The following is a 27,429-nucleotide window of genomic DNA, read 5'->3' as shown; positions in this document are numbered from 1 at the left end:
CTTGGCCATCCACTCCCTGAGATCACCAAGCTCCCTGACCACACCACCTACTAGCCTCATGGGTACAACCTGAATGTTTTCTGACGACTGTGGCTACTGCACATGCTTCCACACCACTCCAAGAACTGTCATCCGCTGAGAGATTTCAAGATCCACCTGGCTTCCTTACTCAATACCCTGACTCTGTATCCTGATCTTGTAAGCATCCCAGATCAACCCTACTTACACTTCTCCATGGTTTCCTTTCAGTTGAGAACATCCTGCATTTGCTTCTAAGAGTTTCCACGGCCCACCACCAACATCAGCACCCAACCCAAAACCCAAGTCTTAGAAATAAGAGGAATATCTAGGCTGGAATATGCAAAATTGCCTGAAAGAAATGTGCCCACGCGCCTGAGACTTGAAATTACACAGATGGCTTAACACATTGAGAAAATATGTCAAGGCAAGTCTAGGCAGTCCTTGCTAACCCAGGCTAGCCTTACCCACTGCCATCTACCCACCGCACAGCTGTCAGAAATATTTGGTAACCAAGCTGCAAGCAGTACACTCGCTTTTAATGTCGTTTTACTGCTTGCTATTTATTTTGTTATAGCTAGTTTTGTGCTCTATTTTATCTTGGCACTTGTGATTTGAACCTGAACAACACCCCAAAGCTCATGAGTTGAAAGTCTAGGTGACCAGCTAGAGGGGCCATATAATCTCCAAACAGAGTTACTCTATTTCTATGTGCCTGTTTCATTTTCAGTAAACTTGGGGGAAGGATAGACTCTTTTCCTCAAGGTCGGGTTGGGATTAAAACACTGCCCAGTGCTTGGACGTAGTGCCAAATAACGCTTACGCTCATCCAGTCATTTTGTGAATTTCTCGACAAAATTGAGAATCGCAAATTTTATTATGCCGTCTTATTTTTTGATCGGTGTTATTCCACATATTTAGCAGTTTTTCTCATTCCACACCTGCCCCTAAATGACTTCTGCAACATCCTCAATCCCTAAGAAATCCTTTTCCCTCTTTAAACCTGCTAGTTCCGACCCCCGAATCCGTTCCAGTTTCGAATTATCCCGGGAAATAAAGGATGAGCAGAGACAGCCTGGCCTGAGCGTCGGGAGGCCACGCTGCCTGGATAACGTAGATTCGGTGACTGGGAGGAGGAAGGGACGGGCAGGCGGTGCCCGCACCCGGAGTACCAGCTCAGAGGAAGCCACACCTAGCACCGCGCAGGATCGAGTCAACACTCGACCTTTGAACCCCGACGAGCCCGAGGTGCAGAGACCGGAAGTAATGCCTCCTGGGCGGGCGACCAATAAGAAGTGAGAGCCCCAGCGAGGAGGGCGGAAAAGGAGCGGTCCAGTTCCGGAGGCGGCCACCGCCGCCGCCATCTGTCACCTCACCTCCGGCACCGGCAGCGGGTTGCTAGTGCCCCGCCCGTGTCCTCGGCGGAGCCCGCTCCTCGTCCTGTCACCTCTCGGCTCCGTTCTCGTCCTCGCCTTCTTCCCGGAATGGATCTGGTCGGAGTGTCTTCACCTGAGCCCGGGCCCGCGGCAGCCTGGGGACCCAGTAAGGTGAGCGGTGGTCGCGGCACCCGCGGGATGCTGGTCTCCGAAGCCGGAGAGGCGCTCGGCCAGCCGTGGGGACCGCCCCGGGTGGTCGGGACTCTGGCTGGGTCTGTGCTTGCCGTCTCCATTTGTCGCCTGCCGTGAGCAGACCGCCCCGCACTTAGTGCGTCGGCCCTACCCCGAGAAAGCTGGCAGAAAATTGCTTTAAGAAGGTGTTGCCTTCAGACGGCTACGGTTATGCCAGTTCGGTAATTTCTTGTTTCTAAAATGGTAAAGATAAAAACGTAGGTGCGCCTTCCCGTTCCAACTACAGAAGGCAGTAATACTGTAAAATGATTATGAATGTTCATGATCTGCCATAGGCTTGGCTTCCCCGTACTGCTCGAATGGCAAACTTAGGTTCTTTTCTGTTCACGTCTGATTTTGGTCATCGGTTGGAATGATCCTGAGTGTGTCATTGCTTAGAATGGAAAGAACGCAGTCAATTGGTGAAAACAGTAGGCTTCATTTTAGGTTTGTATGCCTCAGCTGTAAGATCCTGAAGGGGGTCCAGCGTTTTAAACCCCGGGAGAGTAATTAATTCACATAGTATTCTTATTGGAGCATACTTTTTACAGAAAAGGAATAATTAATTATTAAGAGGTTTTTTGTTGTTGTTGTTGTTTGTTTTTGCTTTGTGTGTGTGTGTGTGTGTGTGTGTGTGTGTGTGAGAGAGAGAGAGAGAGAGAGAGAGAGAGAGAGAGAGAGAGAGAGAGAGAGAGAGAGAGAGAGAGACAGGATTTCTCTGTGTAGACCTGACTGTCCTGGAAAACTTGCTCTGTGGACTAGGCTGGCCTTGAACTCACAGAGATCCGCCTGAGGACTGGGATTGAAGGCAGGCGTGGGTCACCACTGCCGGGCTCAACTGTTAAGTTTTTTAAAAGTTGATTTTATAAGTTTATAAACCTGTAGGAAGAGTCAAATATTCTGTTGGTAAATGTGCTTACATCTTGATGTCATTTTCCCCATTTGTGTGTGAGACTCTAAGCTTGTTGATGAGGTCAAGATTAACAGACATAAAAAGACAAAATTAGACCACAAAAATACAGGCCAGATTCTTTCAATTTCTCCAGTTAAACACCCACAGAGGTTGTAGGAAAAGTTCAATGAAAACATTGTACTCTGAGAAATGTTTCACTTCCTAAATAATTAATACCGGATAAATGATGCCCATCTTCTTATCTAAGTGTATATCTAAGTATAAAATCCCATTTTCATCATTTCTCAAAAATTATGTTCCTGGAATTTATTGGTAGTTTGTTGGGTAGACCAAACCAGGCCTATCTCATCACTTAACCGTTTCCTTTTCTAATCAGTGGAGAACCGAGTGAGGAGTGAGTGCCTAAGGAGTAAGAGACTTGAGAATATTATTGTTTTATCTGTTTGCCTGTTTGGCTGTTGTGGAACGTGCTCGGTAGATCAGGTTGGGCTTGAACTCTGCCTACCTCTACCTCCCAAATTCTGAAATTAAAGGCATAGACCACTGCCACCCAGCTTTGTTTTACATTTTTAAAAAAATCACTACTGTTCGGTACTTTTTTTGTTTTTGTTTTTTTTGTTTTTTTTTTTTTTGAGACAGGTTTTCTCTGTAGCTTTGGAGCCAGTCCTGGAACTCACTTTATAGCTCAGGCTGGTCTCAAACTCACAGAGATCCTATCTGCCTCTCTGCCTCCCGAGTGCTGGCATTAAAGGTGTGCGCCACCAATAATTTAAAAGGAGAAAAATCTTGACTCACGGTTTCAGAGACTGTGGCTGCCTGGCTGTGCCATGACTGGGCATGTCATGGAAGTCAGCGCTGTTGTTCCTGTAGTGGCCAGGAAAGAGAACAGAAAGAACCCTTATGGTCTGGTTGTCTCTGGAAGGATCCTCACAGGCGCCCAGAGGAGAGAAGCTAGGCATTTCCTAATCTGACTATATTGACAGTCACAGTTGACCTCAGATGTACCCGGAAATGAAAAGGGGCAGGAGGTGGCTGCTACTTACTGTTCGTCATTGTCCCGTTGTGATGAGAATCACCACGGGGAGAGGACAGTCATCTGCTTTTGGAGGCTGGACTTTGGAACTGTCAGACTAAGAATTTCACATGCATGGTGAGGGCCAACGGAAGCCATGTTCTACCATTACAGAGAGCTTCAGTCAACCTTCAGAAAGTCTCTGTTCTTTCCTGGTGGTCCTTCCATAAGGAGGGACCAGCTAGCTCTACAATGGCTGGTGTCAGTGTGTGCAAGGGGCCATGTGCACCTCTCTGTCTTAGGCTGAGTGCAGACCGAACTTGCTCTGGTTCCCTCGGGCATGAAATAGTTGTCATTTGGGCTGGAGAGATGGCTCAGAGGTTAAGAACACTGACTGCTCTTCCAGAGATCCTGAGTTCAATTCCTAGCAACCACATGGTGGCTCATAACCATCTATAATGAGATCTGGTTCCCTGTTCTGGAGTGCAGGCATACATGAAGGCAGAATGTTATATACATAAAAATAAATCTCTTTTAAAAAAATCTTTAAAAAAAATAAAAGAAAGAAAAAAGGAAAAAAATAATTGTCATTGTTGATCACCCCCAGCCTCCACCCGGGCAGCCTACCCAAGTCAGTTCTGACCTGAACGGGGTGGTTCTTGCTCAGTTGTCTCAGAGGTGGCAGGCAGGATATTTGCCGCATCACCGTGGTTAGATAGTTCTTTGGCTGATAGAGATGTCACTGTTAATCCTGAAGTCGACATTTAAGGGATGAATTCACTTTCTTTATACCAAGAAAGATAGTGAAAGCAACAAAAAATTTAACTAAGGAAATATAAGTAGTGAAATCTAAGACCGTGGTATTGTAGAGAGTGGACTCGAGACGGAGTAGATGATGAGATGTTTTAGGAAAATATGAAATAAATCTAGAATCTGTGTTTTAAGAAAGCAGTGAAAGTGGTGTCTTTGAGGGAGAATCCCAAGGAATATTACTCTTTTGTGATCATACTTTGACAAGCCTGAGTCTCAGACCCTGAAGTTTAGAAATATAGTTTTTGTGTCATGTTCTTGGTTTGTTTTAGCGTACTCAGACATCTTAAGGAGGATTGACACTTTTTAAAATAGACATGTTCTCAGCCGGGCGGTGGTGGCGCACGCCTTTAATCCCAGCACTCGGGAGGCAGAGGCAGGCGGATCTCTGTGAGTTCGAGACCAGCCTGGTCTACAAGAGCTAGTTCCAGGACAGGCTCCAAAACTACAGAGAAACCCTGTCTCGAAAAACCAAAAAAAAAAAAAAATAATAATAAAAAAAAAATAGACATGTTCTCATGCTTAAATTGGAATTAGGCATAATTTCTGAGTGGGATTTGAATTGTATTAGTTGGTAAGATTAATTATTTTTTTCTTTCTGAGATGGCCTTGCTCTGTAGCTCCAACCCGACAGCAGTCCCTTTCCATCTGCTCCTCAGCACTGGGGTTACAGGAGTGCACCATATGGCTGGTGGTGTGGTCTATCCCCATATGAAAATCTACTAGGGAAGCTAAATCATAAGCAGAAGGGTGTTTGAGAAGAAGTGCCTGAGCTGAGAACTCCTTGCCTGGTGGGCAATGCAGTGTAATAGCCTGGTACGTTCTAACCTTGAGAGCATGCCTGCCAAACAGGCTGGGTGCGTCTGTTTAAGATTACTGCTACCTCCATAGGATTTGCGTGGGGGCTGACCTATGGCTCAGTGAGTAAAGGTACCTACCTGCTGCCACTCTGACAGTCTGATTTCAGTCCAGTTCCTGGGGCTCACATGGTAGAAGGAGAGAATCAACTCCACAGTTGTTCTTTGACCTCACTTGCATTGTGGCTTAGATACATAAAAGTAAATAAGTGAAAATGTAACTTAAAAAAAATAGATTTGTGCTGAGAGATGCTTTCTTTTAAGGTAATTTTTGTAAATATCAAATTACTTGTTTTGGTCATTTTAATTAGTTTAATTCTCAAAAGATAACCTCATTTTCCAGTTTTTAAATCATTATCATAAAGTTTTGTCTCTTTTGTTAAATAGTGCCCGTGGGCTACCACTCAAAACACAGCGTCCTGTCCGCTGACCGAGGTGATGAGTGAAGAGTTGGCCAAAGAGCTGCAGCTGGAAGAAGAAGCGGCTGCTTTCCCCGAAGTTGTGTACGTGACACTCAGCACTTGCTTTAACAAAGCTTTAGACTTTAGCTTCTGACTGAGAACTGCCCTTACAAATGAGTAAGAATGCACCCAGAAAGCAGTGTAGGAGAAACTCTACTGAATTTCATTCCTGATCCTCAGTACGGTTTGAGTAGCCCCTAAAACTTTGGACACTCAAAAAGTACTCAGAATATGTCAGGTCTTAGAGCATTTCAGATCAGGAATACTTAACTGAGTCTATCATTCCAAAATCTAAAAAATTGAAAACCATAAGTACTTTTCATCCCAAGCAATTCAGATGAAGAGATTCTGAGTCTGCATTATCTTAGACCACTCTTTCTTTAGGTTTTGTTCCTGTTACTGCAACAGTTGAGCTACTGAGGTATAGTTTTCTAGTGTTTTTTGTCTCCTCATTAGTTTTTTCTCTACTTTGATTAGACCACAGATGAAAAGCATTCTGGGTCTCAGTATGGATTTCCCGCAGACCCTTAGGTTTCTCTCCCCTCTCTCTCACCTAGCTGGGGCTCCCTCAGAGTTGCCATGGGTCTGAAGCTAACCAAGTGAACAGGAGCTGGGAAATGGTCTGGTAGATTCTCACCCTTTTTTCAGTGCAATGTTAGCATTGCAAAGACGCTTTCTACTCTGATAGTCAGTAGCTGTTTGCACAGCACACCGGGTCAGCTTGTATCACCTTATTTTCAATAGTGTTGCCGAAGGACCATTCATTTCTGGAGAAAACGTTGATACTTCCAGCGACCTAATGCTGGCTCAGATGCTACAGATGGAATTTGACAGAGAATATGACGCTCAGCTTAGGCGTGAAGAAAAAAAGTTCAATGGTGACAGCAAAGGTACCTTATTGTGATGTTTCCATTGGGTGGTAGGAGATGCTCATACACACTCCCAAATAAACAGTCAACTATTTTTACCTTTTAAGTTTCCATTTCATTTGAAAACTATCGAAAAGTGCATCCTTTTGAAGACAGTGACAGCTCTGAAGATGAGGTTGACTGGCAGGATACTCGTGATGATCCCTACAGACCAGGTGCTTTTTGTTTCTGGGGTACAGTTGGGAAGGGTAGAGAAGATTAAGTGTCCCAATGAACTTGTTTAGATATATGTTTAGATTTGAATCTCATTTGATAATTCACTTTATTAGATTCAAGTGTCTCTCCGGTGCTGAATGTAAGACTTTACTCTTTGCTGTTTTTATATTTTTGGCTTTTCTTTTTTTATATTTCTGCCTTTAGCAAAGCCAATTCCTACTCCAAAAAAGGGCTTTATTGGAAAAGGAAAAGACATCACCACTAAGCATGATGAAGTAGTATGTGGGAGAAAGAACACAGCAAGAATGGAAAATGTAAGTTAGAGAAAGTATTATCTCTCAGTCAAGAGTTTAAATATATTTTAAAAACAGCATTCTAATCCAGGTCTGGTGGAACACACCTTTAATCCCAGCACTTGGGAGGTCTACATAGTGAGTTGCAGGCCAGCCAGAGATACTTTGTGAGACCCTATCTTAAAACACAAAAGCAAACAAACCAACAGTATTCTGCATAGAGTACAGTAAATTTCTAAGTTTATTTTATTTATTTCATATGGGCCTCACGCGATAGTCGGGCTGGCCTCAGACTCATGATCCCCTTGCCACCTCCGTGCTGATCATCACATCAGACTGCAGAGATGCTTTAGAGGATTGCATAATTCTGAAAAACTCCCTCACTGAAAGTACAGAGACTGTGAGGATAGTTTCAAAACCTAATTGAGTTACAAGATTCTAGAATTTAGAGGTAAAGCTGAGCACAGTGGCATATGCTGTAAGCTAGCCTTGGGAGGGAGCGGAAGGAGGGTAAAGAACTCAAGGTCATCCTTGGCTACTAGTGTTGACAAGGCTAGCCTGGGCTACATGAGTCCCTGTCTTTAAAGAGAGAATGAATGAATTCTTAGTCCTTAGTACATTATTTTTTACAAAATTGTATTGTGTAAATGCTTTTCATCTGTGGTCTAATCTAAGCAGAGAGAAAACTAATGAAGAGACAAACAACACTAGAAAACAGAACACAGCAGTGGTGAGGAGACGAGAGCTATAAGGAAGACGTGTGTACTTTGTAGACTTTGTGACTTTGGTGCTGGTGCTCGGCTGCAGTGCCTTGTGCCTGCTGAGCAAGCCACTGAACTCCACTCCGGCCCAGCACCATGCTTTTGGAACTACCTTTCTAAAGTTAAAAATAATATTTTTTATTTAAAAAAAAATGTGTTTCTGAGGGGCTGGGAAGATGATGCAGTGGTTAAGAGCACTTGTTCTTCCAGAGGACCCAAGTTTGATTCCTAGCACCCACATCAGGTGGCTCACAACCATCTATAAACTCAAGCTCCAGGAGAGCTGATGCCTCTGGTCTCTGTGGACATTCACATGTGCTTACGTACCTGCTCATGACTAAGAATAAATCTTAAAACTAAAAAGCTTGGGGGATGGAGAGAGAGAGCTCAGCAGTTAAGAGTACTCCTGCAAAGGACTGGATTTATTTCCCAGGACCCACCTGGTGGCTCGCAACCATCCTTAACTCTAGTTCTAGATGATCTGATGTTCTTTTTTTGCTTCCATGGGCCCCAGGCATGCACGTAGTGCACATATAAATATGCAGGCAAAACAAGCATCCACGTACAGCTTTTTAAGTTGTGTTTCTGTTTTATTTGTGTCTGTAGTGAGGTATGTGTATATGAGTGAGGGAGAGAGGCCAGAAGAGGGTGCTAGGTCTGGAGCTGGAGTTACAGATTGTTTTGAACCTATTGACATGGGTGCTGGCCACTGACTCAGGTCCTCTGGAAGAACAACAAGGGTTCTTAACTGGGGAGCCACTTTTTCAGTCCCAAATAAGTAACTAAATCTTTTTAAAAAGTATTCTCTTTCATAAATGCTGTGGTCAGTAAGAAATACGCAGACCTTAGTGTACATGTTTATTAAGGAAATACGTTATCAGTATGGCTGTGTTGTATCTTGTCTGGAATGTTCTGTGGCCCTGGAACAGTGTTCTGTTCAGCAGGACTTTGTGATGACAGAAGGTTGCCTGTCTCTGTCTTTGCTACTAAGCACTTGGTGCAACTAAGGAACTGAATTTAATTAACTCAAATTTAAGTGTCCATGGGTTGGCTAGCAGCTGCCTGCGTGGACTGTGCAGCTCTGTAACCATCACTGAGGTGATTGGTGTAGTTTAGTCTTCAAAAACAATTAAGGAATTACATTTCTTTGGTAAGGTCAGTGTAGGCTTTATAATATAACATTGTTCATTGTCTTGAAAACAAGGTACAAAGCAAATGCTGAGAGTCGTTCATTTTCGTTGTGGTAAGGTGTTTTCTCTGCATAGAGTATGCCTTCCTTTGGTGTTGCTCCTCTTTGTGTCAGGGAGCTATGTCCCCTGTGGTGCCCGTGGCTCCTGTTCGGCATGAAGTCATGTGCTGAGCAGGAAATCTACAAGACTGACCTCGCACTGCTGTTTTCAGCACCATTCCTGTATAAAAATATTGAATTGCTAATTTTCTGTCTTTGTCAGTTTGCACCTGGCTTTCAGGTAGGGGATGGAATTGGAATGGATTTAAAGCTATCCAACCACGTGTTCAATGCTTTGAAACAACATGCCTACTCAGAAGAGCGCCGGAGTGCCCGTGTCCACGAGAAGAAGGAACATTCTACCGCTGTAAGCATTCTTAGCACTCCGTCACTTTGGGGAAACTCATGTTAGAAACTACTGTTTGTCGGGGCGGGGGGGGGGGGGACAAAACAAAGCTTCATGATCCGCCTTCCCCTCCCGGGCCTCCCCCCACTCTCCTGAAATCGGCTTTTCAAATCAATCCTACTCAAGTGACTTTGCTTTTTGGCATTTTTTTGCTTAACATAATAGTTAATTAGTTATTCCACACCCACATGATGTTTCCAGTTTCTAGAAGTCCTGCTGCCAGGCACCTAGGATTTGGCATAGGAGGTGAAGCCACTCTTCCTGTATGATCCTCACATGAAAGCAGTGCCCAGAACAGCACCATAGCTCAGCCTCTAGGAGTGATGCCATCTGTAGTGGGCTCACCTTCTAGTGCACCCCAGGAGCCAGGTGTGGTGGCCCAGGTGGTGTGGTTCGGGTAACTGTTAGACACACCCTGGGCCGCGCTGTTACCAGAGGCTGCAGTGGAGGTAGTAATATTAAGCTTCAAGCCCTGACATCACTTACCACGTCCCTTGAGGAACCTGTGCAGCTTAGCAGAGGCAGTTGGTGGCCCTTGATCTCCTATGCTTCCACAAGTCTCAGAGTGTGTCCAGGACCTGATGAGTTAACCCTGCTAGTGTTTAGTAAAATGGGGAAGCAGCTCAGGCCTGCCAGTGACTAGGCTGGTCAAGGAGTTCAAATTGAACCGAGGTGGCTCATGTCTATAATCTCACCACTTTGTATCTGGAGACTAACACAGGAGTATTGATTGTCATGTGTTTGAGACTATCCTGGGCTTCACAGTGATTTCCTGGCCAGCCTAGACTAGTGAGGCCTTGTCTTAGAGAGAGAGAGAGAGAGAGAGAGAGAGAGAGAGAGAGAGAGAGAGAGATGTTACATTAGTTCTCTGAACTGATGCACTTGAAGAAATGCTTGAAAATCAGTTATGAAAGTATAATGTATAAACTGAGTTAAACCTTAATAATAGGTTTTAGTAATACTTTTTTTCCCCCAAGACAGGGTTTTTGTGTGTAGCCCTAGCTGTCCTGGAATTCACTCTGTTGACCAGGCTGGCCTTGAACTCACAGAGATCTGCCTGACTCTGCCTCCCAAGTACTGGTATTAAAGGCATGTGGTGCTATTATTTTTTTAAGTAATAATCGTATTGCTTCAGAATGCCATGTCTATATAGAAGTTCATGGAGATGATAGGGAATTTGCAGTTGAGCACATGGTTATATATATGGCTTCCTTAAGCCATCTGAATGATAGCATTCGTGAATTAATTGGAATAGTTTTTTTTTCCCCTAAAAGATTATGTTATTTAGAGTATATACTGTGTATTTAGTTGAATGCTCTGGATATTTAAAGATCTGTTTTATTTTATGTGTATCGGTGTTTTGTCTGCAAGTGTGTCATTGTACTATGTGGGTGCCTGGTGCCATTGGATCCCCTGGGACTGCAGTTACAGACAGTTGTGAATTTACATGTAGTTGCTGAGAATTGAACTGAGATCCTCTAGAAGAGCAGCCGGTGCTCTTAACTGCTGAGGCATCTCTCCAGCCCAAACGTTTCAGAATTGGTTTTTCCATTTTTTTTTTTTCTAAACAATGTTTCTCTGTGTAACAGTCCTGGCTGTCTTGGAACTTACTTTGTAGACCAGGTTGGCCTTGAACTCAGAGATCCACCTGCCTCTGCCTCATGAGTGCTGGGGTAAAAGGCATGCACCACCATCAACCAGCATGTTTCAGATTTTAAAAAAATTTTTGCCAGGACTGAGGAGATGGCTCAGCAGTTAAGAGTACTGGCTGCTCCTCCAGAGGTCCTAGGTTCAATTCCCAGCAGCTACATGGTGGCTTCAAACTATCTATAATAGGATCTGATGTCTTCTTCTGACTTGCAGGTATATATGCAGAGTACTCATCTATAAAATATAAATAATTAAAAATTAGCAAAAATAATAGTGATTTTTTAAAAAAAAAATACACGCAGTGGTGGTACATGCCTTTAATCCCAGCACTCAGGAGGCAAAGGTAGGTGAATCTCTGTGAGTTCAAGGCCAGCCTGGTCTACAGAGCAAGTTTCAGGACAGCCAGGGCTACACAGAGAAACCCGGGCTCAAAACAAAAAAAGTTTTGCCTGTTACATGGATACTTGTAACTACTTGGACTTACTAGTCTCTAATGTTTTACATTAGTGAAGATAATATGTATTTTGGAAATAACAAAATTACTCAACTCTTTAAAACCCTAATCTTTTGTATTAATGAAGATAATGTGTACTCTTTTAAAAGTGAATTTACTAAACCCCTAAAACAGCTGTGCGAGGGCTGGAGATGGCTCAGTGGAAGTAAGGACACATATTCTTCTTGCAGAGGCTCAGGGTTTGACTCCCAGCGCCCACATCAGGCAGCTCACAACTGCTTGCTTATAACTCCAGCTCCAAGGGATGGCTATTATTATTATTAATAATAATAACAACAACAAAACAAAAATTTAAATATAATTAAAAATAATACTACCGAGAGAACTACTTAAAGTAAGTTAGTAAAATAAAATTTTAATTAAACCAGGGTTTGGATTTGATGTGTTTTAACTTCCAGTTTATTTTTTAAGGACAGAATGTGAAGGTAATAGCCAAAGAGCCCTTCTTCAGGGCTCAGGAGGTGGGGCCACATAGGGTACACAGGGCAGGGTGTCACAAGCTTGATACTGGATCAGGACTGGAAGGGAGCAGCTGTTGTCTCACAGCCGCAAAATACTCCAGAGGTGTTGTGTGAGTTCTACCTTTATAAAGCCAGAAAAGGGGCCTGGGTTGGGTGGGGTCTGGGGAGGAGCGCACTGACATAGTAAGAAGGAGACAGCAGGTAAATTGATCCCCTCGCTCCTCTAGCCCCTTCTTATGCTCTGTTTCTGAAGGAGAGCTGTGGGGATGGCCTCCCATTCTGTTTTCTCCTCTGGGGCTAATTGTTTATCTCGGGATAAGATTAGAGGTTACCAGGGCTCAGGGGGAACATTCTAATGGGCAGGAGTGTGTCTTGTGGCTCCTGAATTTGATATCAAACATTCCTGGAGCCACAGTGCCACCCAGGACCCATCACTGTCTCTGTACCTTGTCTGCGTTAGCATCCTTCCTGGGAAGAGGGAAAAGAACGGATGAGTATAAATGCGTGGTGCAGGACTCCAGGGTTGGTTTTCCTTGAGAGACTCCTTTCCCACAGCGGGGAGACAGCTAGGAAGCTGGGAGCGTCGTCTATGAGAAGGAGGCGAAGACGCTCTGCGGGGGAGGGGGGGCCTCGTCCTTCTCCATTAGAGCACCTCCTGCTCTGCGCACTGAGCTTACGATGAACTGGAGGAGGACAGTGTGGAGGCACAACAGATGTGTATTCATCTCCAGATGCTCTCAGAGCAGGCGGGGTGGGCCCGGCCAGGGAGTCACTTACAGTCTTTGCCTTATGTCCACATTCAAACACTCCATCCATCTCATGAGTGCCGTGCTCTTCCATCTTGGGTTTTGTCCTTCATTGGCTCCTGACCTTTGAAAATGGGTTACCATGGCACTGCTGTCAGCACATAACATCCCTTTGGAAGCCGGGCGGTGGTGGCGCACGCCTTTAATCCCAGCACTCGGGAGGCAGAGGCAGGCGGATCTCTGTGAGTTCGAGGCCAGCCTGGTCTACAAGAGCTAGTTCCAGGACAGGAACCAAAAGCTACAGAGAAATCCTGTCTTGAAAAATCAAAAAAAAAAAAACAAAAAAAACCCCTTTGGAGCCATTCCTCAAGAATCTCTGACCCCTGAAATACACGAAGGAGGGAGAGTGAGAAGTCTCTAGAAAATGAAACCCTCAATAAAGAAGAAGACTGTCACTCTCCAATGTCTGAACCTCCTAAACCTGATCAGCCTCTAAAGGTGATGCCAGCCCTTCCACCAAAGGAGAATGCATGCGGGAAGCAAAGCTCCAAACCTCCTGCTCGATCTCAGCTCAGACAGAGCAGCCGTCCCTACAAGTGGTGGAGGGAAAGTGGCTCCAGCTCAGCCCTCTGCAGACGGACCATCGAGGGAAGATGGAAATAAAGTAGATGGGGTGAGTGTCCTAGGAGGCCAAACTGGGAGCTCCAGCTGCGGTCCTGGGATGGAGGGAACAGAAATGACTGGAAGGAGTTGGATAGGAAAGAAGGCAACAAAGATCAAGGCTCGAGATCTGCTCCTGAGCCAGGGAGACCTGAGGAGAGCCCAGCCTCTAGGTTCAGCTCTACAAGCAAGTATGCTGCTCTCTGTGGATGGTGACGATGAGACTGAGGGAGACGACCACACTGAGTAGACCTCCACACGCTGTGCTTTCTTCTAGTCTCCCCAGAACACTCAAGGGCAAATCAAACCTCTATCCAGACAAGAAAAAAAAAGACCTCACCATCTCCTGGAGACCTTTCTTAACTTTTTTTTAATGAAATGAAATTGTTTCACATGCTGCTGCAGCCTTTTAAAGTACTGAAGTAACTGGAGAATCAATCACTGTTGTAGCCTGAGAGATATGGCTCCTGCTTTTTTGAATGGGGAAGTTGTAATGTGTTCTGAGGATACCAAGCCGCTACCTGTGTGGCTAGTGCCTGGGGCTCCATCCAGCAGGACTGCAGTGACAGACTCAGTGGCATCAGTTAGACAGTAGAGAAAGGCACAAGAAAGAGTGAGATTTCTACCTTTTAGTTTGTGCCCTGTGATGGCACCTATGAATTCCCATCATCTGAATAAATTTCCCATCCTTGGAAAGGTTTAAAAAAAAAGAAGAAGAAGAATCTCTGACCTCTAAGGTTGTCTGACACAGAAACAGTGACTCTATGATCCAGACTTGTGACTGTCACCAAACTCAACTCTTTAGCCTCATGGCGCTGGAGCTGAAATCCAGGGGCTTCTGAGGAAAGAACTGTATTGTGATCATGCTCTTTTAAGAACCTGATTTCATGTACCCTTTAAAAACGGAATCTTTTATGACGATCATTTTCATTTACTGTACTTTATCTCTTACAGGAAAAAGCAGTTGATCCTAAGACACGCTTACTGATGTATAAAATGGTCAACTCTGGATTGCTGGAGACAATCACTGGCTGTATAAGTACTGGAAAAGAATCTGTTGTCTTTCATGCATATGGAGGGAGGTAAATGAGCAAACACCGTTCTCCTCAGGACTGATGGATTATGTATAATCAAACATGCTGTGCAGCAAGTAGAGGCATTATTGTAGAAAGTTTAGACATTACTTTTTATTTGTTTCCTATTTAAAACAACTCAAGTGCCTACTGATCAAGTCTTTGCCTTTCACTTTTTTTTTTTTTTTTTTTTTTTTGAGATAACGATAGAACTCGTGTTTAGCATACATAAGCCTTGGGTTCAATCCCCAGCGTCATAAAAAGGAAGGTGGTATGGGAAGGACTATGCACTTTTATGCTTCTGAGACTGACCCTCATTTCATGGGATCTTTGTGGGGTTCAATGAGATCTTATTTCATAATTCCTAGTATTAATCCTAGGAAGCATTTATTTCTTCCTTTATAATTTTGAGTGCAATCTTTCAGAAGTTTGTATGCATTCGTTTACTTAGCTTATGCAGTAATCTTTTCCCCCAGTTAACATACTTTTGACTTTTAGGTATTGGTAGACTGTATATTTCTAGACTGCATTATACCTTTAAAGTTTTATTTTTTTTTATGTGTATGTGTATGCATCCCACTGACTGTAATAGGCCAGGAGGCATGGATTCCCTGGAGCTGGTGTTGAAGGTGGTTGTGAGCCGCTTCCTCTGGAACTGGAAGCGTAGCAAGTGCTCTTGACCTCTGAACCATCTCTCCATCCCCACACCATGCTATTTTAAGTAACATTATGGGAATATATAGGAAAATCCTTGAACTTAAGTGTATTTTACAGCTATACCCTTAAGCTAAATTCCTAATGAAATTGCTGTGGAAACGCTTTTTTTATGCCCTTTTTTTGTTAAATGGTTAGTAGACTTTACTGAATGGAGAGCTGGATTTGTTCCATTTTAAATCCTGAGCCGGCTAGTGTATCAAGTAATGTTGTTGGACTTCATGTTTTTTCCTTGTTTTTTTTTTCATATATGAAAATTTTGATTAAAAGTTAAACAGTATATTTTCTTGGGGCTGGAGAGTTGGCTCAGGATAAAGTGCTTGCTGTGCAAGTGTGCAGACTGGAGTCGCCTGTGCTCCTGTTGTAGGATGGGGTGGAGACAGGAGAACCCGGGAGCTCGCCTGTGCTCCTGTGGTAGGATGGGGTGGAGACAGGAGAACCCCCAGAGCTCGCCTGTGCTCCTGTGGTAGGATGGAGTGGAGACAGGAGAACCCCCAGAGCTCGCCTGTGCTCCTGTGGTAGGATGGGGTGGAGACAGGAGAGCCCCCAGAGCTCGCCTGTGCTCCTGTGGTAGGATGGGGTGCAGACAGGAGAACCCGGGAGCTCACCTGTGCTCATGTGGTAGGATGGGGTACAGACAGGAGAACCCGGGAGCTCACCTGTGCTTCTGTGGTAGGATGGGGTGGAGACAGAAGAACCCCCAGAGCTCACCTGTGCTCCTGTGGTAGGATGGGGTGGAGACAGGAGAACCCCCAGAGCTCACCTGTGCTCCTGTGGTAGGATGGGGTGGAGACAGAAGGACCCTGGAAAAGGCTAGTTGAAGTATATAGCACACCATCTCCAGCTGCTTCTCTATAGAGATTACTATATTATATTAGTCAGGCTTCTTTAAAGAAGCAGAAATGATAGAATTATACACATACACATATGTATATATTTTAAAGAGGGATGATTTATTAGAGTTCCTCACAAGCTCTGGTCTGTTAGTGGAACAATGGCTGTTTCCCCATGGAAAGGCCAAGGACCTGGTAGTTATTGGGTCCAGGAGACTGATGTCTCTGCTGTCTCGATCTGGTCCAGGAGACTGATGTCTCTGCTGTCTCGATCTGGTCCAGGAGACTGATGTCTCTGCTGTCTCGATCTGGCGCTGGAGTCCCTGGGAATCCCAGAGAGCAGCTGCTCTTCAGTCTGCCTTGGCATCATGAAATGGGTTCTAACACCAGGGAAGGGATGCCTCAGCAGCAGGGGGTGAACTTGCCAGGAGTGAGGGCAAACAGGCCTTCCTTGTCCTTTCTGTGGGCTGCCACCAGGAGTGTGGTTCAGATTTGGGGTGGGTCGTTCTCTTTAAATGATCTGATCAAGAAAATCCCTCACAGGTGCTCCCAGCTGCTTGGGTTTCGGTTGATGACAAATATAGTGAAGTTGACAACCAAGATTGGTCACCATTGTGTGTGTCCTCAGCTCTAGAAAGACAGCAGTTGTCCTGGGACGGGTGGGGAGGGAGGAAGTCAGCCACAGGCTTGGAGTAAAGGCTTGGAGTAAAGTATAGCTCTGTCTATAATTGTATTACATAATTTCCATTTTGTGCTAACCAACAGATATATACTTTTACCTGACAGTAAATGTAAGAAGTACAGGAATAGCATGGTCTAAACACAGTAGATGTGGTTAAGAAGGGTCTTAAGCTGGGCAAACGAAGCTAGACAGGATACACATAGGTAGTCCCAGCTTCTTAGGAATTTAGAATGCACTTGAGCAACAGCAAGACCTTATTCTAGAGAGAGAAGGAGCTGACCATGTTGGTACATATCCTAATCACAGACAGGATTTCAAGGACCAGGTAGAGAAGCGTGAATGTCCTCCATAGAGGACATGGCCATGGATTTGACGAGGCACAGGAAGAGAAGAGCTTGCTAAAGGACTCTGGAGAAGTAGCTGTGAGAGTGTAGCACAGAAAGAGGTTGCCGGTTAATCTGATTCCAGTCTCTGGAAGCATTTCTTTTCTCTTCCAGTTTAGCATACCTGCAGGCATTTACAAGTAAATGATGCTATAATTCCATCCATCTCCTTCCTTTCCAGTTAGCACTGGGGAGTCAAACATCTTGAGTCAGCCCCAGCCTCTGCCTCTCTTGCTCCTCCTGAACTCTGGTCACTTGATCTTCATGAAGTGTGTTGTTGAGAGTACCAGTGCTCAGAAGCCTTCATGGTTCCTGCTGACTTGGGAGAAATGTCTAAGCTCTTTGCAACTTGCCTGCCTCTTGCCTGTCATCTGCACCTTCATTTCCTCTCTGTAGCCAAGATTTAACTGCAGTGTTTGAGGTTCCTCAGGTAGCTCCTGAGTCTCTGTCAATGCTGTTCAGATCTGATTGTTTCCTGCGCCGCTGACCATGCACAGCCATGTTTGCTCTTCCTGAGCCATGCGTGCTGCTTCTCTGTTCTCTGCCCTCAGGCACTCACAGGGCAGGGCCCTTTTTACCCTTACCCATCTGCCAAGAAAGAAGGAATTATTTGTAAAAGACTGCTCTAAGTGTTAATTTTGCTGAGTTTTGCTCCCAAAGCACCCAAGGTCATAATAGTTTGTTATAGGAAGAATATTTCCTCATTATTTGTCAAGCTTGATTCTATAGTGATGAAATACAGAACATTATATTGTAGATTGATGAAAAGTATCTGGCAGTTCATTTGAAAGTATGTTTTATTAAAAGAAACAAAATCAGGGGGCTGGAGAGATAGCTCAGAGGTTAAGAGCACTAGCTGTTCTTCCAGAGGTCCTGAGTTCAATTCCCAGCAACCACATAATGGCTCATTACCATCTGTAATGAGGTCTGGTGCCCTCTTCTGGCATAGAGGTGTACATGCAGGAGAAACATTGTATACATAATAAATCCTTAAAAGAAGAAAAAGAAACAAAATCAGCTAGGAGCAACAGTGTCTGTCTGAGGTTCCAGAGCCCAATGCTTTATTAAAATAAAACTCGAAGTTTTTTTTTTGTTTTGTTTTGTTTTTTTTTTTTAAGACAAAATAGGATGACAGTTTGAAACAAAGTAGGCATACTTGAGTGGAATGGAGTCTGAGACCGTCTTACTGTACGCCCACTGATAACTTGCTGGCTTTGTTCTTCTTCCTTTCAGCCTGGAGGATGACAAGGAAGATGGTACAGCTATACCAACCGAATGTGCCATCAAGGTATTTAAAACAACCCTTAATGAGTTTAAGAATCGTGACAAATACATTAAAGATGATTTCAGGTTTAAAGATCGCTTCAGTAAACTAAATCCACGTAAGATCATCCGCATGTGGGCAGAGAAAGAAATGCACAATCTTACCAGGTAAAGAAAGCAGCGGTGCTGCGGGTGCCCTTGGGATTCCCTCTGTGTCAGGGTTGCCACCCAGGCCGAGACCCATGCTGTCTTTTGAGCTGATTTATAGAAATAACAAAGGCTGTGGCTTCCTAGTGCTTCCCAAGGCTTTTGTCAGAAAGCACCTCCATACTCTGAACCAAAATTCATACTTTGTAATGCAAAGCCATTTTCCTTCTTCATTGACACTCAGGGCAAACTAAGGTGTCATCTGCCCAGATATCCTGTCATTTGTATGAAAGCTCTCTGTTGAACAGTCTCTCTGGAGACTCCCAGCACAGGCAGAGCACCTGCCACACCTGTGCCAACCTTTGTACCATGCCATACCACCTGTCAGCTTTCCTACCAGTGGGCTGTATCTTAGTGGTTTTGTGTCCCCATATCTCCTGTGTACAGTGTAGTACCAGCTCAACACAGGCCCTAGCTAGGTGTTTGTTGAATTAATGGCATGTTTTCTCCTCCTGATCTTTATATTCTTAATCATTCCTTTCTATACAGAATGCAGAAAGCTGGAATTCCTTGTCCAACAGTTGTACAGCTTAAGAAGCATATTTTAGTTATGTCTTTCATTGGCCATGATCAAGTTCCAGCCCCTAAATTAAAAGAGGTGAAGCTGAGTAGTGAAGAAATGAAGGACGCCTACTGTCAGACTCTCCATGTAAGTTGTGCCTTTATAGCACATTTCTTCCACCTACGTTAGCGTGCACCTGTAGTCCCAGCTATTTGGGAGGCTGAGGGACTTGAACCCAGCTGTTCAAGGCCAACCTGGGGAGCATAGCACAAGAACCTATCTTAGTGATGGTAATAAGTTTTAAAAATTATGGAATCATACTTTTTTTTAAAATATTTATTTATTTATTATATATACAATATTCTGTCTGTGTGTACACCTGCAGGCCAGAAGAGGGCACCAGACCCCATTACAGATGGTTGTGAGCCACCATGTGGTTGCTGGGAATTGAACTCAGGACCTTTGGAAGAGCAGACAATGCTCTTAACCTCTGAGCCATCTCTCCAGCCCGGAATCATACTTTTGAAGCATAAGAAGGATAAACAGAATTTTATGAAGGATTGTTGACACTAAAGTTGTCTTTTAGACAGGCATGGTGGTGCTCACCTGTACACTTGAGAAGACAGAGACAGGAGGATGGTCACAAGTTCGAGGCCAGCCTTGTCAAATAGAAGACACTGTCTAAGGGGGGTGGCACTAGAGAGATGATCAAGAGCACATGGCCCTCTTGTAGAAGACAAGGTTTACTTCCCTGCACCAAAGTCAGGTGACTCACAACCACCTGTAGTTCTAGTTCCGGAGGATCTGATGCATATACAGTGCATTCAGGAACTCACAGATACACACAAAGTAAACAGAAATAATCTTTTTAAAAAACTAGAGCTGTCTGTAATCCTACAACTTGGGCAGTTACAGCTAAAGGATTGCAAGTTGAAGGCCATTGTTGAATGGTTTAAGAAGACTTTAAGCTATTCATGGAGCCAAAGCAAGCTTCATTCTTAGAACATGAAACCGTTTTTCACAGAACTTCTTCAGTCAGGTCTGACTCCCTATGACTTACGGTTCTTTAGCCCTAATGAAAGGGCCTACATGGTGTTGAGTACCTTTAATCCCAGCACTTACTTGAGAGGTGGAGGCAAGCAGATCTCTGAATTTGAGGCCAGCCTGATCTAGAGTTTCAGGACGGCCAGGGTTACGCGGAAAAATCTCATCTTGAAAAACCAAAAACAGAAAAAGAAAAGAAAGGGCCTGCAGCTCCTGTTGAGAAGTCAGGGAAGCAGATGCTATCATGATGGCGAAGTGATGATGGAAACCGAAGATGGTAGGGAGTGGTGGTAGCAGGGTGCAGGGACTGCAGTCTGAGAGCCTGTGTCGGGAGGCTTGAGTTACTTGCGTTTAGGAACAACTGGATTAAATTTGAAGCCTGCAGTTTAAGAAAATGTCCTCAGTGCTTTCATACCTCCTCTGCTGTGTTTGTGTGTCACATGGTGTCTACACAGAGCAGCTAATGTGAATATAAAATACTATCCAATAATTTATTAAGATGTGGTACAGATATCCTCAGCATTGGTTTCATCACAGCACTTCTGGTCGCCAATGCAAACAGGGAAATTTGGGGCAGGGAGTGGATTTGAAACCAGTATACTTCTGTGTAGCCCAAGACTGAATTTGCACCCCTAGTATCCCTGTAAAAAGCCAGTATTGTGTGTGCTTTAACCTAGCCCTGAGGAGAAAGCAGGAGGATCCTAGGGGCTTGCTGGCCAGCTAGTCTAGCTGACCTTGTCTCAAGAACGAAGGTGGACAGCAATAGGGGGAGACACCTGATGTGGACCTCTGGATTCACATGCATGTACATTTCCATCTCGCATGTATACATTTATGAACACAAGATACAATTAAAGAGGTTAAACCACCTTCCACTGCCAAGTGAAGAGTGAAAGAAAAGAAACCCTTTTCTGGATGTTTTGGACAGTGGGGCTGGGAAAGAGATGAAGTGATGAGCTTTTGTTGTGTAGTTCTCTTAGAGGTGGCAAACCAAACCTTGGCAAGTGGAGAGGTGGGGTCGTCATTACCCATGAGTATATGATGCTACTTAATTTAAAAGGCTGGAGCCCACATGTGCTACACACTGGGGATCCCAGCACTTGGGCGTCTAAGGCAGAGAGTTCATGAGTTTAAGACCATCCTAGGCTACACACCAATACTCTGGCTCACAAACAAAAACATCTCTTCCACCATCACTAGCAGGAAATAGTAAATACATTTTCACTTGAAATTGTGTATGTTCCATGGAGGTCTGGTGGGATACCTGTCCTTTTATAGAGGGAAGCGGCTTGCCTCGGTACATGGTTAGGTAATGGTGCCATTAGAATCTGAGCCTGATTCAGCTGTCACAGCAGGGAAGCAAAATGGCACACATGGATTCTGACAGTGTCCTGCTATCCCTCATTCTCCTAAACACAGCTAAAACAGCAATAGAAGGGCAGCAGCACTGAACTGTAGGAGAGAGAGGAGACAAGTAAGGGTGTGAGTTGCAGCTATGACTCAGCTGTAGAATGTGTGTATGCATCTTTGGGTTCAGAGTAGTGTGACTAAAACAAAAATAAATACAAAAGGAAGGAAGAGTTTTGGTTTTTGTTGTTGTTATTGTTTTGGTTTTTTTTTTTTTAATGTTTTTTGTTTTGTTTTGCAAGATAGGGTTTCTCTGTATAGCCCTGGCTGTCCTGGAACTCCCTCTGTAGACCAGGCTGACCTCAAACTTACAGAGATCTGCTTGCCTCTGCCTCCTGAGTGCTGGGATTAGAGCATCACTGTCATCTAGGAAATAGGGTTTTTTTTTTGTTTTTTTGTTTTTTTTTTTGTTTTTCGAGACAGGGTTTCTCTGTGCTTTTGGAGCCTGTCCTGGAACTAGCTCTTGTAGACCAGGCTGGTCTCGAACTCACAGAGATCCGCCTGCCTCTGCCTCCCAAGGGCTGGGATTAAAGGCGTGCACCACCACCGCCCGGCGGAAATGGGTTTTTAACTTGTTTTTCTGGGAAGTATTTGTTGACACATTCATTTTAATTAGTAATTTAATTGACTTAATAGAGGACTATTAGAACTGTGCCTTCATTTCCCCTCACAGTTGATGCAGCAATTATATAACGAATGTACCCTTGTGCATGCTGATCTCAGCGAGTACAACATGCTGTGGCATGCTGGAAAGGTAAGGGGCACATTTCAGTTACTATGCAGGGACATTTTCTGGTGTAAACTAGTGAGTGTAAATCCATTAGTCTGTGCTTTGTGTTAACTAGGTCTGGTTAATTGACGTCAGCCAGTCTGTAGAACCAACCCATCCTCATGGCCTGGAGTTCTTATTCCGGGACTGTAGGAATGTTTCACAGGTAAGTAAGTGCAAAGCATTGCCTTCTAAAGGATGTAACAAGTTCAAATATTTTTCTCCCAAGAAAACTGTATTTGTAGAAATTGAAGGAATCCAGCTGCCTTGGATAAGGAGATAAAGAAGAATTTTTCAGAATTCACTTATTCATAGACTCTTGAGTCCATGACTCACATGGCCTCCATTTCTAACAGATTAAGTTTTTAGTTTTTCTGCTGCTATTTAAGGAGTGAGTAGACTTAATGCATGCGTAATGCATAAACCAAAGCTGGAACGTGGCAAGCCTGCATACTTCCTCCCGTTCTTGTTCTTAGGAGGAGGACGGTCTCCTCAGTGGGACAGTGTCCCCTGTCTGCTCACTGTCACTTCAAGGCAGAGTGAAAACACTTTGAAATTCTCTCCCTAAACACAGAGTTAGGTCCCATCTGGTTCCCATTTCCAAAGGACTTGCTAGCGCAGATGTAGTGAGAGAGTAACGTTGTACTGTAGCTGACCTGTGCACCTGCTTAAACATTGTTTTTTTTTTTTTTTTTTTTTTTTTTTTTTTTTTTTTTTTTTTTTTTTGGTTTTTCGAGACAGGGTTTCTCTGTGGTTTTGGAGCCTGTCCTGGAACTAGCTCTTGTAGACCAGGCTGGTCTCGAACTCACAGCGATCCGCCTGCCTCTGCCTCCCGAGTGCTAGGATTAAAGGCGTGCGCCACCACCGCCCGGCTCCTGCTTAAACATTGTAAGTCATGGCATTTGGTGTGCATGGCATCTGTCCGCAGTCATTGTACACAGGGCACCACGTGTATAACTGAAGAAGAGGTACCAGGAAGTGGAAGAGTTACTGAAGACAAACAATGTTGTGTAGAGCCTGGGCTAGTTAACCTTGAGAGGGAAACCTCAGTGGCTGCAAAATAGTGAAGGAGTATAGTGCAGCTTGTTCATGCCAGCCTGTGAGAACCTCGCCGGCGTTCTGACCGTTTGCCTGTCATCACTAGTTTTTCCAGAAAGGAGGAGTAAAGGAAGCCCTCAATGAGTGGGAGCTCTTCAATGCTGTCTCTGGCTTGAACATCTTAGCCGACAACGAAGCTGACTTCTTAGCTGAGGTGAGTGGCTGGGGCACAGTTCTCTGCTGCTAGAGAGCTGCCCAGAGGAGCTTAGGGCTTGCCTGACACTCTTCCCCCAAACTTTGAATCTTCCTTCTCTCTACATGGTTCTTTTCAGACGTGAAATTTACCCCCTCCCCTGACACACACACCCTAAACGCATCTTCACAGAGTTCATCAGAGTTTGGCTAAAATGGGTGCTGACAGGCTGGGTGTGGCGCACATCTTTAATCCCAACATTCAGGAGGCAAAGGCAGAAAGATCTGAGTTCCAGGGCAGCATGGCCTAATAGTAAGTACATAGTGTGTTCCATGCCAGGGGTCTAAAGAGAAAAGATGGGCAGCAGCACATTGCCAGCTCACTCTTACTTCTCCTGTTAGAAGAGTGAGGAAGCTGACTGGGGAACACCCTGTGTCATATAAAAAGAGTAATTCAAGGACTACCTTCCCTTAGCAGAATATATTAAGCTAGAAGTAGCCACATGTAGGTATATGCCTTCATTGTAGTGCCAGAGCCACAGAAACAAAGAGGCAGAAAACCTGGTCTATATAGAGAGCTAGGCCAGTCAGGGATACATAGTGAGATGCTGTGTTTAAATAAATATTTAATATATATATCCACATAACATTGTGTGTGTGTGTTTAACAGTATCTCATTACTCCAGCATTTTGCCCACAAAGCAGAGAGTGGTTAGAGTCTGTTCTGGAATTCCCGTGTGTGACTTGAGTTTGGCCAAGCTCTGGAGGAGCTTAAGGCCAGGCAGGAAGTGGCAGAAAGCTGGTAGCTCAGTCCACTGGTGTAGACACTGCTGAATAGAAGCTTTACAGAGTGCCTAGCAAGACTGACTGGAGTTTAGTTCCTGGCTCCATGAATATGCTCAGCACTAACCCTGGTAAACAGGTATATTTGCACACATCACACACAGGCACAGACAGGGTGGGGAGAGGAAGAAGGGAGGTAATAGAAATTCTAATTCAAGCCGGGCGGTGGTGGCGCACGCCTTTAATCCCAGCACTCGGGAGGCAGAGGCAGGCGGATCTCTGTGAGTTCGAGACCAGCCTGGTCTACAAGAGCTAGTTCCAGGACAGGCTCCAAAACCACAGAGAAACCCTGTCTCAAAAAAAAAAAAAGAAGCCGGGCGGTGGTGGCGCACGCCTTTAATCCCAGCACTTGGGAGGCAGAGGCAGGCGGATCTCTGTGAGTTCGAGTCCAGCCTGGTCTACAAGAACTAGTTCCAGGACAAACTCCAAAACCACAGAGAAACCCTGTCTCAAAAAACAAAAACAAAAACAAAAAAAAAAAAAGAAATTCTAATTCAAGACCAACATCATTAGGAATGGCCGAGTGTTAGAGAGGAAAACCGTCACTGGTTGTTTTGGTTAAATACATACATATAAAGTCAGAACTTGATGACTGGATTCAATGTATTGATTCTGTAGATAGAAGCTTTGGAGAAAATGAATGAAGATCATGTTCAGAAGAACGGAAGGAAAGCAGCCTCGTTTCTGAAAGATGACGGAGGTCCACCTGTGTTGTCTACAGAATAGCACCAGTACCCTGCTCTCCACCAACAGTAGTGATCGCCAGCTGCCATAGCTGAGTGTGGGTGACTTAAATACCAAAGCAGGAGCAGACAGTGCTGCTCCTGCGCTTACCACTTGTAACCCAGGTGCCAGATGTGTGGAATTTTTAACTCGGCATTGAAAGAATAAAATGTCACTACCTCTCATCTCACAAAAAGGATAATATTCTTTAACAGGTATAGATGTCTAGTTGAAGGAGTTTGGATTATATACAGTTCATGATATGAAATATCTTGATGAGAAATTTTCCGCGTAGGGAGTATTTCCGAGCGTGGGGAGCTATGAGGCGTTGATGGGAGGTTTGCTGGCTGCACCGTGCTCCTCACCTCCGGCTTTCTGTTGCATCTTTCCGTAAATGCTATCATTCTAGTTCTCAACTTCTCTTCCAGGCTGTGACTGTGATTTTAAAGACCCCTCGTGGGTGGTAGAAATTGGGATTTGGCTTCAGAATGGATGGTGGAAATAGATATAAACAATGTACCTTTTATTGGTATGTCATGAAAATGTATGGAATTCCACATTTCCATCGCATATCCAGGAAGATGACAGGTTTCTGAAACATAAGTATAGAAGGATTTTTTAACTAACTAAAATTTAACTTTTGGATTTTCTTCATTTAGGTTAAGTGTTTGGGATGTAACTCAACCACATTTTAATAAAAATGCAAAATATCTGGAAGGACAGAATATAAGAATCATATTTGATACATTTTAAGAAGGCAATGAAACAAATTTCAATTTACAGTTTCCTAAAATTGTTCACATATTGCTAGTTGTTTGCAGAGAAATAGAGCAAAGTAATGGGAGGTGTTCAATAAGTGCAGGACAAAGCTGTGTGCAGAACAAGTCAAGTGACGAGTTCCCCAGCTCACCAAGCCGTCTGGCCTGACGTGTCCTTACACTGGCTGGACTCTGCTCTGAAAAAGCGAACAGTGGTTTGGAAGACATGGGTTGCTCGCTCTTACTTTATTAGCCTCTTTATTACCCCAGTTCCAGGAGTCAGGTTGGATCCACTACACAGCCTAACTCTGTCTGGTTATAAAGAGTAAAACTATAAATGTAATTTATGTTTGAAAGATTTTAACATTATTTTAAAATGCCAAATACGTTTTTTCTATGACTATTTTGTTTCTGCTGTGCTGCTTTCAGTCGCATTGCAGTGGAGTGGGACTTTAAGTGACTCATCCCACGCTGAGATGTTTGCTACTTTGCAACAAAGATTTAAATGATGATTAATTATTTATTGGCTGTACAGAAATTCCAGAGAATTCACTTGAAACAATCATTTAAAACTTTGTTTTCATTCTTGACATACTCATTTTCAAACCATTGCTTGGAGTGTGCTGTGAACTTGCCTTTCAAGAAATTAAAAATGAAGAGATCATTTTAGACTTGGCTCATTGTGTGGTTTATTTCTATTCCTTATTTTAATGTCCTGGCACCAAGACAACCTTTCTGTAGCAAAGTAAGCAGTGCTATTTTAAATACACACACATGTTGATAGAGGTTTCTGTTCTGCCCGGTCCCGCAGCCATTCAGTTCCAAAGAAGTACACAGAGGTCTGTCTACATTAATTATAATCTGGGGATACTTTTTTTCCCTCTTGTGAGGTCGGAATATTTTTTACATAGCAGGAAAATGATATAGAAGATACTGATTTGATAAATAATCCAGTAGAGTGTGTATATATAAATAAATATTTGCCTCACTTTATTGATATTGGATATAATTAACTATAAAAAAATAAGTTTCCACAAAACCACAAAGAAACCCTGTCTCAAAAAACCAAAAAAAATAAAAAATAAAAAAAAAATAAGTTTCCAGCATAAGGATGATTGGAGAGAATTTCTATTTCAGTAAAAAAAAAAAATTCATTACTGGTTTCCTTGACATATATAAATAATTAGATCATATAACTTGAAAGGCAGAGGCAGACAGATCTTGTCCATTTGAGGCCAACCTAGTTAACATAATGAGTTCAGGCTAGCCTAGGATACATAGTTACACCTGTCTCACAAACAAAAACAAACTAAAATATCCCAGCACTGTGGAGATGAGGCAGGAGGACTGCTACAAGTTTGAGACCAGCCAGCCTTAGACTGCCTAAGAAAACAAAATAAAATGGATAAACAGGTAGAATGAAGTCAGGCAGCTGATGGTGAGATGCTACATAGGCTGACTCATATAGGAAGATGGAGACTGTAGTGGTTTGAATCAAAACACCCCATAGGCTTAT

General features: G+C 43.8%; 1 protein-coding gene across 1 annotated transcript; it reads left to right on the top strand.

The window, feature by feature from the left end:
* The first annotated feature begins 1,343 nt into the window (after positions 1–1,343).
* Positions 1,344–26,582, top strand: Riok3 (RIO kinase 3). Its single transcript, XM_057789071.1, has 13 exons — positions 1,344–1,565; positions 5,605–5,720; positions 6,423–6,568; positions 6,655–6,762; positions 6,968–7,077; positions 9,269–9,412; positions 14,437–14,564; positions 18,401–18,598; positions 19,127–19,286; positions 22,264–22,344; positions 22,436–22,525; positions 23,504–23,611; positions 25,051–26,582. Exons 1-13 carry the CDS (start codon positions 1,503–1,505, stop codon positions 25,156–25,158), a joined length of 1,560 nt encoding a protein of 519 aa, XP_057645054.1. The 5' UTR covers positions 1,344–1,502; the 3' UTR covers positions 25,159–26,582.
* Positions 26,583–27,429: the final 847 nt, after the last annotated feature.

Source organism: Chionomys nivalis, chromosome 14, assembly GCF_950005125.1.
Source record: "Chionomys nivalis chromosome 14, mChiNiv1.1, whole genome shotgun sequence".
Taxonomy (NCBI): Eukaryota; Metazoa; Chordata; class Mammalia; order Rodentia; family Cricetidae; genus Chionomys; species Chionomys nivalis.
The sequence above is the reverse complement of the archived record's forward strand: the minus strand, read 5'-3'. Positions and strand labels throughout refer to the sequence as shown.

Excerpts from the sequence above, each read along its gene's own strand:
- Riok3 (XM_057789071.1), top strand. The coding sequence starts at position 1,503 with ATGGATCTGGTCGGAGTGTCTTCACCTGAGCCCGGGCCCGCGGCAGCC. Across the intron at positions 6,569-6,654 it reads GTTCAATGGTGACAGCAAAG|TTTCCATTTCATTTGAAAAC; the intron begins GTACCTTATTGT and ends TTACCTTTTAAG. Across the intron at positions 19,287-22,263 it reads CCTACTGTCAGACTCTCCAT|TTGATGCAGCAATTATATAA; the intron begins GTAAGTTGTGCC and ends TTCCCCTCACAG.